This window comes from Biomphalaria glabrata, chromosome 16 (assembly GCF_947242115.1).
Source record: "Biomphalaria glabrata chromosome 16, xgBioGlab47.1, whole genome shotgun sequence".
NCBI lineage: Eukaryota > Metazoa > Mollusca > Gastropoda > Planorbidae > Biomphalaria > Biomphalaria glabrata.
This window is the reverse complement of record NC_074726.1, coordinates 29,727,187-29,737,729: the sequence shown is the minus strand read 5'-3', so window position 1 is coordinate 29,737,729 and position 10,543 is coordinate 29,727,187. Positions and strand designations below refer to the sequence as shown.

The 10,543-nt window shown below is 41.9% G+C and overlaps 1 protein-coding gene across 1 annotated transcript; it reads right to left on the bottom strand.

Annotated features, from left to right (window-relative positions):
• Window positions 1-5,133: 5,133 nt before the first annotated feature.
• Window positions 5,134-9,717, bottom strand: LOC106068512 (uncharacterized). Its single transcript, XM_013227876.2, has 2 exons — window positions 9,567-9,717; window positions 5,134-6,156 (listed from the first exon to the last, which is right to left on the bottom strand). The coding sequence occupies exons 1-2, from the start codon at window positions 9,631-9,633 to the stop codon at window positions 5,255-5,257; spliced, it is 969 nt and encodes a 322-aa protein (XP_013083330.2). The 5' UTR covers window positions 9,634-9,717; the 3' UTR covers window positions 5,134-5,254.
• Window positions 9,718-10,543: the final 826 nt, after the last annotated feature.

Sequence of the window (10,543 nt, the reverse complement as noted above, 5' to 3'; positions counted from 1 at the left end):
GGGGTGAAGCTTAGAATAAAGAGGGCTCAGTGTGGTAGGCCTACGCGCTCTGGACTTTTGTTCGATAGTCTCAGTGGTCCCGGGTTCGAATTCAGCTCGCCTCCATTGTCTTGCCATCCCAGTGGCATTACAGTCGACGGAGGGCCCCTGGCCTGCTTTAGTGCATCTCTCCATTCTGATCTCACCTGAGCTATACGTCTTAGCTGTTGTAGATCTGTCTCTACGTCATTAAGCCACCATACTCGTGGTCTGGCCTTGGGGCGCCTGCCTTTTGGTGTTTTTTTTTTTGCGAAAGGTGTCAGCTAGGATATTACAAACCTGAATGAAACATCTGAAACTCGTAAAAGCATTTTACTAATAATTTTATGAGGGACGATTGGTTAGCTCTAATCCTAGATGTATGTAGACCAAACGAAAATCCAATGCCGAGGACAGACGCAGACGGCGAAAAAAAAATCTAAATCGACCACCTGCGGACAATGGTTTTGCTTGCCATGGTTGTGGCAAAATATGTAGGTCACAGTTGGGGCTTCGCAGCCACCGGAAATACTGCATTCTTCACTGATCGTCGGACTCGAAGACTAGCCTTATTATTATTATTATAATGTAGATCTATATAGTTTTTACATTTTTCAAATTAATTTATATTTTATGATATTTTATATTTTACAGGGGATCCAACATCCTACAAATTTCAATTTCAAAACTGTACATGATTCAAAAGTTTTGTGTCTGGTATAAAGAAAACTTTTAACTTGTTTTTTCCACTAAACATAGGACATAGTCGTTGAGTTCCAACATTGGGGAAGGATAAAGTATTTTATCTGGCTACACACACTCTAATCCAAATGTGAACTCTTTTTTTTAGGATTGTTTCTTTTGGGATCAACCTTCAACGATTGAGACTAGGTGTCTAATAAGTTCTGGTACAGAATCGCCCCGGAGGAATTCCAGCTACCCGTCGCCTCAGCGTGGCGCCTCCGATGGAAACGTCTAGTAATAGAACTAGATAGGCTAAGTACGAGTAGCGAACCAGGCCCTTGCGGGACTCCCTGTGTGAGCTTTGGTGTTGTTGTTTTTTTTATCTCACTCGGGGTAGGGATGGAACAATCAGTCCGCACCCCAGTCCAAAAAGTCCGCCACGCCGTTCCACAAAGGGGCCGTCATCAGTGACCGGATTAGCTGGAGTGGCGGTCCCTGCACGGAACAGTGGCGGTTACAGTAGAGGAATATGAGACAAACTCCCCGCAGTCAGCGCTGTTCTCGGCCACTTATAGCGAGTGGGGCCGTGACCCCATGTCGAAGGCGTCGGTGGGGCCCAGGAACGGGGACGGCGCGCTGTGTACGTGGTACGGCCCCCTCTTGCCCAGTCATTATGGCCGTCACTGCTGGGAACCCTCAGACAGGACAGGGGTGAAGAGACCTATATCCAGGCTTGGTTGTTGGAGAGAAGCCTTTCTAACAATCAACGGGATGCGCCTATGGCGCCGATTCCCTACTGGACTTCATCGAAGGTACAGAATCGACTGAATCTCACGGATGTCCGCTAGATCTGTATGGGGGTGATGGGGCGCTATACAGCTCAGTCTCTTGCTAGAGCACTTCCTGTCAGGAAAACCATCGACTTAGCAGAGATTAAGTCCCCTGATTAACACGAATAAATTGACACATAAAAAACGTAGGACGTAATTATCTTTTGTTTTGAAGTACCGGTAACGTGTGTACAAAATAAGATTAAGATAAGATAATATAAGATTAAGATAATATAATATAAGATAAGATAAGCACTATCGGGCAATTTAGACTTGTGACGCCTTGGGAGGCAATTTTGTTTCGTTGGTTCTTTCTCTAAAAGAAGTGAAAATACTCTGTAAACCATTTTGGGGCCCCAAAGCAAGTGGGGGGCCCTAAGCTATATCTTGATCTATCTTATAAAATACAGACGTTACTTCCAAAAAAAAAGTAAGATGATTACGACATGACGTCCTACGCGTGTTCCGGGGTCAATCTAGTCATGCGTGTTAAACCACGACCTCTCCCTAGTCACTGGTTCTCCCAAGTCACTGGTTCTCCCAAGTCACTGGTTCTCCCAAGTCACTGGTTCTCCCAAGTCACTGGTTCTCCTGGTTGACAGCGCATTCTATGTTCTAACAGCACTAGGAAAGAAGGAGCGTTTGTTAAAATGTGCATATGTGTGCCTTTCGAGTACTTGATTAGGTTTTGTTGTCGTATTTGAAGATTATGGTTCAGTGATTTATGTGTAATTGCTACTCTACTTTTGAGCCTTCTGTCCTGAAGGCTTTCTACATTTAGTGATTTTACTAAAAGTGTTACTCTAGTCAAATGTGAATATTCGTTTGTTATGAATCTCGCTGCTCTATTTTGTGTCTGTCCCAGTTTCTTAATGTTCACATGAGCTGAGGGGTCCTAAACAGAAGATGCCTATTCTACGATTGGCCTAGCCAAGATTAAATAACATTTTAGTTTTATGTTCCTGTTGATTTGTAGTAAATTATTTTAATAAACCCACCGAGGAGTTCTTCTTGCTCTGCTGCCAACCGTTCATCTCCGGTAGAGCTATGGGGGGGGTCATCTGCTTCTTCTTCTTCGTCCTCATTCAACGAAGGAGGGTTCAAATCCAATGCGGGGGGTTTCCAGATCTGGCCGTTCTTCATATACGTTTCCTGCTATGGGAGGTCTGTCTTTTGTCTGTTTATCTGTCTGTCTGTTGTCTATCTGTTGTCTGTCTGTCTTTCGTCTGTCTGTCTATCTGTTATCTGTCTGTCGATCTGGTGTCTGTCTGTCTATCTGTTGTCTGTCTGTCTATCTATCTGTTATCTGTCTGTCTATTGTCTGTCTGTCGATCTGTTGTCTATATGTTGTCTTTCTGTCTTTCGTCTGTCTGTTTATCTGTTGTCTGCCTGTCTATCTATCTGTTATCTGTCTGTCTAGTGTCTGTCGATATGTTGTCTATATGTTGTCTGTCTGTCTTTCATCTGTCTGTCTATCTGTTGTCTGTCTGTCTATCTATCTGTAGTCTGTCTGTTGTCTATATGTTGTCTGTCTGACTTTCGTCTGTCTGTCTATCTGTTTATTTATTTGTTATCTGTCTGTCTATTGTCTGTCTGTTTATCTGTTGTCTGTCTGTCTAATGTCTGTCTGTCGATCTGTTGCCTGTCTGTCTATCTGTTGTATGTCTGTCTGTCTCTCTCTCCCTCCCTCGTGGCTTTCATTGACTGATCTTAAAGAAGATTTTTTAAAAAATAATAAACTTAATAAAATCATAAAAGTAAGACCATCGGCAACTAACCAATCTTTCTTTGAGATCTATTTTTTTTTTAAATATTCATAAGAAAGCTATACAAATAAAATAAAGATACAACAATAACCTTAGTTCTTGATTTGAACATTTCTCAGACATCTGTTGATGAAGGTCTGTACTATTTTGTTGTTGCTTCAAGTGTTCTCCATCTTTCAGACCCATATGGAATGTACTCGGCAGTTGTTACTTTGGCATTAGAGAGCGAACTTTTTTTTTTTTGTGTGTTCATTTACTTCCTGGACTTTGTATTATTTCGACATAGTACCTTAGTTCTTGATTTGAACATTTCTCAGACATCTGTTGATGAAGGTCTGTACTATTTTGTTGTTGCTTCAAGTGTTCTCCATCTTTCAGACCCATATGAAATGTACTCGGCAGTTGTTACTTTGGCATTAGAGAGCGAACTTTTTTTTTTTGTGTGTTCATTTACTTCCTGGACTTTGTATTATTTCGACATAGTACATTTTATCTTATCCTATAAATACAGACGTTACTTCAAAAAAAGATAGAATGTCATTTATATTATAAAGATTGTAATTACGATCAATGGCAGGGGCGTAGCTAGAAATTTTCCGTCATTTGGGGGCCCCGGGGGGGAGGGGCTTGACCTCTTTGGGGGCCCTTGCATTTAGCATAATATTCAATGTAAAAAAAAACATTCATTAGGGGTACCCCATCAAGTGGGGGCCCGGGGGGATTTTCAAATTCTCCCCCTATTCCCCAACCCTACTACGCCACTGAATTCAATGGTATTCAATGGCTGGAATGATTTATATTATTAGCTATCTATTTTGTACAAAGCTTATATCAAAGCTTATATCAAATCACTCCGTCTGTCTGGTAAAAACTTTGTGCATGTTATTTTTCCGACACTAAATCTCGGATACAGCTAAGGATGTGCACAATTATTTCTTTTACCTGACATTTATTACCTGACATTGTTTCGTATCTCGAACAAGGGAAGAATATTGTACTTGATTGAACCTGGTGATGTATGCTAAATTAGTCCCCTTTATGGGTCGCCGCTTGAAAGTAAGTTTGGAACAAACACGATGTAACTGTGCACTCTTCTGTATTCATGAGTTCTTCACTAGCAGAGAGGTTAGAGTGTTGGCTTGAGGAGGTTTGAGCCACGAATTCAAAAATGCTTTTAATGGGAGATTATGGTAAAATTTCATTCTGATATCTCCCCCCCCCCCAACCGATTCTCCAAACTGATCCAGAAAAGTGATTTGATAAAAGCGTATTGATAAAGCTAAAAGCATGTAATAGCGCTAAACAAAAACTATTGGTAAAATTATTTGTAATCACACAGATTTATTGTTGGTCTCGACCTATCACACATTTAATTACATGACTGACTCAAACTAGTTTTTACCATCATCCAATGCCAAACATCTTTGTTGTTTTAAAAGTATTATAAGCTTTTTTTTTACGTATTCAAATGTGGTCTGCATGCATTTGTTTGGCTTAGCCCATTTCAATCTTAGTCGTAGTAATCAAGTACAACTCTATCAGAAGACTCATTGTTAGTTACAAGCAAACAAACCAATGCGAGTCAAGAACCCAGTATCACCGTGATACATGTATGGCATTATCCTTTACAGAAGGAATAGCGAAACTTGTCCTCAATGTTATTGTTGTAAATTAGGTTTTAATCAATTGCATAATTTTAGTTTATTTGCTGTTTACCCTTCATTTTTCTATTTCATTTGGGGCCCACCCAATTCACTTCGCCTAGGGCCTCCAGTTATCTAAGGCCGGCCCTGATAGAGCAACAGTGAAACAAATACTGCAAATTGAAAAATATATTAAGCTATTAGAATAACTTTATTAGGAATGTCCCAACAAGCTTAAAAAAAAACGATTTGAAAAAAAATATTGTATCAATAGTCACAAAGACATCATCACATCTCTTGGCCGTGGGATTGTTTAGCTTGCGTCGCTTGTTGCATATCCATAGGACTCCTCTGTCTCACAGATGAATGGCAGCGTGAACGGGTTGCTGTGGCATATGACGTCATTCATACCAATCGCGTAATCCTCTTTAATCCAGATAACAAGGCAGTTCTCTTTGCCCTGGAGGTTGTCCGGCGCCGGTTTCAGCCAGTTGAAGTAGGTCATCTCTTTCTCAGAGCGGTGATACAGCCACGTCCGTTCCTTCTCCGCGTCCGTTCCGGAAATGAGAGAGCCGGTAGCTTTGGCCTCTTTAATCAGCTCTACCATTGCTTTGAACTCATCCTCGTCGTCCACCTCCACGAGGTATCCGCCCACGATTTGGCATAGGAGGTCGCTCTCTTCGTCATTAAGGAAAGGTCCCTTAGAAAGGTAATAGGTTCTTCCGTTGTAGCTCTTTGTTTTCTGAAAGAAAAGGTCGACCAGTCCCTGTCTGTACAGCTTACACTTGTCATACTGAGGCTTGTACTCGTCCGTCTTGTTGCAGACTTTGGTTTGGTAGTAATCTTTAGAGGGCAAATCAGAGGCGTCGACCACGATGTTGGCTTGTAAGTCTTTCTTCTTACCGTAAAGATCCTGCAGTCCGATCAAACAGGTGTACTGTCCAGCGTCCTCGACCGTAGGCTTGGCGATCTCCACTTTAAGGAAAGCGCTCATGGTATCAGAGGTGGATCCTGTGAGTACAGCATCTTTTATGCCCGTGGGAACGTTTTTTTCTATTCTACCAACGACGCCTGCGAAATCTGAAGAGATTTCTATGTACCGGATGATATTAAAGTAATTGATTTCATAACAAGCCTCGACCCTACACTCTATCGCTAGGCTCTCCTTGTACTCCTGGTCTTTGACTTCATGCGTTAATGACATGCAATTGACATCTGGGAATCAAAACAGAACGAACATCCGCCATTATTACACGTAGATATAATACAATAATATAGGCATTAGGCATGCAGATCCACGGTCAAATTTAAAGGAAAATTGTTAAAGCCGTTTTCGAGATCTGTGTCCACCCAGGTTTTCGAGTTCTGAGCCGAAAAGGTTTTAGATTTTAGATTCCACGAAGGTATGAGTTGAATAGAGATATTGTAATAAAGGGAAAACAATCTTGCAGAAGTGTTTGGCGAGTCTAGGTGTATGTAAATAGGAGTTAAAATATCGGTAGGCTATATATTATATATATATATATATTGTAGTAACTCCAGTGGCGGACCGAAAGGGTTAATGTGTGTGCGGCCACTGATACACACGACTCAGGCCAATCACACAGGTCAACGGGTCAACGGCTGTCGATAGACAAGGGACAGTACTGCTAGTTCACGCAAGTATGACCTGTGTTGTGGTCATGTGATCAAGAGCCTTCACGGTCGAGAGACACGGTGCGTAACAAGAGACAGTTGAGTCCAGAACAGCAAGGCATAAGGACTGTGGTACCTTTGGTACCTTCGAAAATGTAGCTGTACGAGCTAGAGAGACTTGTTAAGTTAGGCAGTTCTATTGTGTTAAAGCATTTGAATTTGATGTAGCCAATTGTGCTGAATTGGCTGTTGATGTAGTTGTTCAATTGGTGTGTACAGTAAGGACCTCGCACAGGACTTAAATAATTTTTTATTGAAAAAATTGCGAAACATGGACGAAATCTCAAACATAGCAGAACTCTATGGCTATATGTCTACTAGCCTCGTTCTCAACATAGCAGAACTCTATGGCTCCATGTCTACTAGCCTCGTTCTCGACATAGCAGAACTCTATGGCTCCATGTCTTCTAGCCTCGTTCTCAACATAGCAGAACTCTATGGCTCCATGTCTGCTAGCCTCGTCTTCAAACATAACAGAACTATATGGCTCCATGTCTACTAGCCTCGTTCTCAACATAGCAGAACTCTATGGCTATATGTCTACTAGCCTCGTTCTCAACATAGCAGAACTCTATGGCTCCATGTCTACTAGCCTCGTTCTCAACATAGCAGAACTCTATGGCTCCATGTCTACTAGCCTCGTTCTCAACATAGCAGAACTCTATGGCTCCATGTCTACTAGCCTCGTTCTCAACATAGCAGAACTCTATGGCTCCATGTCTGCTAGTCTAGCTCTAAGTCTCGACTTTAATTCAATGTTTATTCACAACTGTTTAGGTCTACTTGTTAGACTACATATGTTAGAAGACCAATGTTTCTTCGTTTGGGTGAAATGGTGAAACGTTATTTTTAGTCTGGTGATCATGAACCGTCCGTGAAGTATATTAGTGCTATCGGCGCTCTATGAATTAACTTTTTTTTTGTTGGTTTAGAAATAGATACAGGACGGTTTTTAATTCATTGCGTATTTTCCTTTTTCTATTTCATTGGGGGCTATCGTATTCACTTCGGCTAGGGCCTCACTATTCACTTCGGCTAGACCCGCCCTTTTCGCTTAGTCTAGGGCCTCACTATTCGCTTAGGCTAGGGCCTCACTATTCACTTCGGCTAGGGCCTCACTATTCACTTCGGCTAGACCCGCCCTTTTCGCTTCGGCTAGGGCCTCACTATTAACTTCGGCTAGGGCCTCACTATTCACTTCGGCTAGGACCTCACTATTCACTTCGGCTAGACCCGCCCTTTTCGCTTAGTCTAGGGCATCACTATTCGCTTCGCCTAGGGCCTCCCTATTCACTTCGGCTAGACCCGCCCTTTTCGCTTAGTCTAGGGCCTCACTATTCGCTTAGTCTAGACCCACCCTTTTCGCTTCGGCTAGACCCGCCCTTTTCGCTTTGGCTAGGGCCTCACTATTCGCTTTGGCTAGGGCCTCACTATTCGCTTTGGCTAGGGCATCACTATTCGCTTCGCCTAGGGCCTCCCTATTCACTTCGGCTAGACCCGCCCTTTTCGCTTAGTCTAGGGCCTCACTATTCGCTTAGTCTAGACCCACCCTTTTCGCTTAGTCTAGGGCCTCACTATTCGCTTAGGCTAGGGCCTCACTATTCGCTTTGGCTAGGGCCTCACTATTCGCTTAGGCTAGGGCCTCACTATTCGCTTTGGCTAGGGCCTCACTATTCGCTTAGGCTAGGGCCTCACTATTCGCTTAGGCTAGGGCCTCACTATTCGCTTAGGCTAGGGCCTCACTATTCGCTTAGGCTAGGGCCTCACTATTCGCTTTGGCTAGGGCCTCACTATTCACTTCGCCAATGGGCATCCCTATTCACTTCGCCTAGGGCCTCACTATTCACTTCGCCAATGGGCATCCCTATTCACTTCGCCTAGGGCCTCACTATTCGCCTTGCCAAGGGCCTCAAATACCTAATTTCTATCAAGCAGAAATGCAGGTAGTCGTTCCTTTCCATTAGTTTGACGAACTATGGAACTGATATGACCATGGACTACTTCCCTAGGACGAGACAGTTTTCTACAGCTACGAATAGCAAAAACGTGACTCGTTGGGTTGTAAAAATTATTTTACTGTCAAAACGACAGTAATAGTCATTGAGTTCATTAGCAGAGTAACTTACTAATGGTATTAATAATAATAATAAAATCGCCGTACCACTGTCTCATAATTTAAGAAAAACTGAGATAGAAAAACAAAGAAAATATGGGAACCTGGGCTTGGAGATTAAGCGTCTATGGAAATTGTCCAAAATAAAAATATACCCCATTGTTATATCAACCGAGGGGATAATAACAACTGACCTCACAGACACCTTCAAGGCCCTTAACATTTCTAGGAACATCTTCGTTGCCTGTCAGAGGGTGGTACTGCTGCAGACCTGCCACATCACCAGAAAATTCCTCAGTGGAAACTGTTAAAGGGACTACGATGAATTTTGTTTCTCTTTAGCGAAACTTGACCCTGGCAGCGCCAGAGAATGACTACTTGTTCATTTCTAACATAATAATAATAAGGATTATTATTATTATAGCTTTTATATAGCTCTACTTTCATGCTTATAGCATGCTCAGAGCGCTATGGTCCAATCTCATTTGTGGACCAGTGGGGGGAAGGGGGTATATGGGAGAAGGTTTTCCGTGCTGCTTTTAGGCGCTCAGTAAACACAACTCTGCTCGGGTGTCGAACCTCGAGCCCACTTCATAGGTAGCCAAGACAAGCCAAGTTCAAGCGTACTGAGCCTCTCGACCAGGCTTCCCACAGTCATTGGTAATGGAAGTTTATTTTAATCTTCGAGAATAATATAAAGTGATGCACACCTGCATTCCTATTTTCCCCACCCCCTCTCTCAATCTCATCCTCTCTCTCTCTCTCTCTCTCTCTCCCTCTCTCTCTCTCTCTCTTTCTTTTATTACTAAGTCCTTACCAGATGACGTGACTGCGACAGCGCAGAGCTGTGTAAGCAACACGATAATAGTAACACGGAAAGACATCCTCCTCAACAAGACTGGACAATCTCTTTCTCTGACGTCGCAGTTTTTTTCTTTTATCTCCCGACCATGGGACTGGAGAAGTGGTTCTCACACTGGTCTCACGAGACATCCCCTAGCCATCTTTAGAAATCCAAACATCACTTTACCATCATAAGAAATCCAAAACATCTTTAAAGAAAACAAACATCATTTGAAATCAAAACACATCTTAAACATCATTAGAAATCAAAACATCACTTGACCATCATTAGAAATTCAAACATCCCTTAAACATTATCAGAAATCAAAACATCACCTTTACGACATTAGAAATCAAAACTCCACTTTAAACATCATTAGGAATCAAAACATCTCTTGGACATCTTTAGAAATAAAAAAAAACTTAAAGACCATTCAAACTCGAAAAGAAGCATTTCTAGCTTAATAGCCGACAGCCATTAAGAAAAAAAAAAAGATTTGACAATTGCACATTGGATAAAATAAAAGAGATTTGATAGAAAAACAAACTGCAACGTTTTGAGATAGTCCTCAATTTTTTTTTATTCTTTTGTATTTTAGTTGGCAACTGTGAAACACAATCCAGCGACCTTGACATTGTTGAGTTTGTAGTGAAACCTGGATACACACATTCATATAAAATAAATATAAAATAAATATAAAATACATATAAAATAAATATAAAATAAATATAAAATAAATATTTTTTTTAAAAAAGTTCCCCTTTCAGACCTTGTGGTCTATAGGACAGATGATGTAAAGGTCATCTGTTTTTGTGGCCTACGGTTTACGATAGTGTCATGTGGCCAGCACAACGACCAACCACCTTTACTTTTTTCCCCGACTAACGGCAGGCACCCATTAGAGCTGGGTGGACTCAGAGGCGCCTGAAGATCCCGAAATTAAAAATCCC

Excerpts from the sequence above, each read along its gene's own strand:
- LOC106068512 (XM_013227876.2), bottom strand. The coding sequence starts at position 9,633 with ATGTCTTTCCGTGTTACTATTATCGTGTTGCTTACACAGCTCTGCGCT. Across the intron at positions 6,157-9,566 it reads TGTCGCAGTCACGTCATCTG|ATGTCAATTGCATGTCATTA; the intron begins GTAAGGACTTAG and ends TTTGATTCCCAG.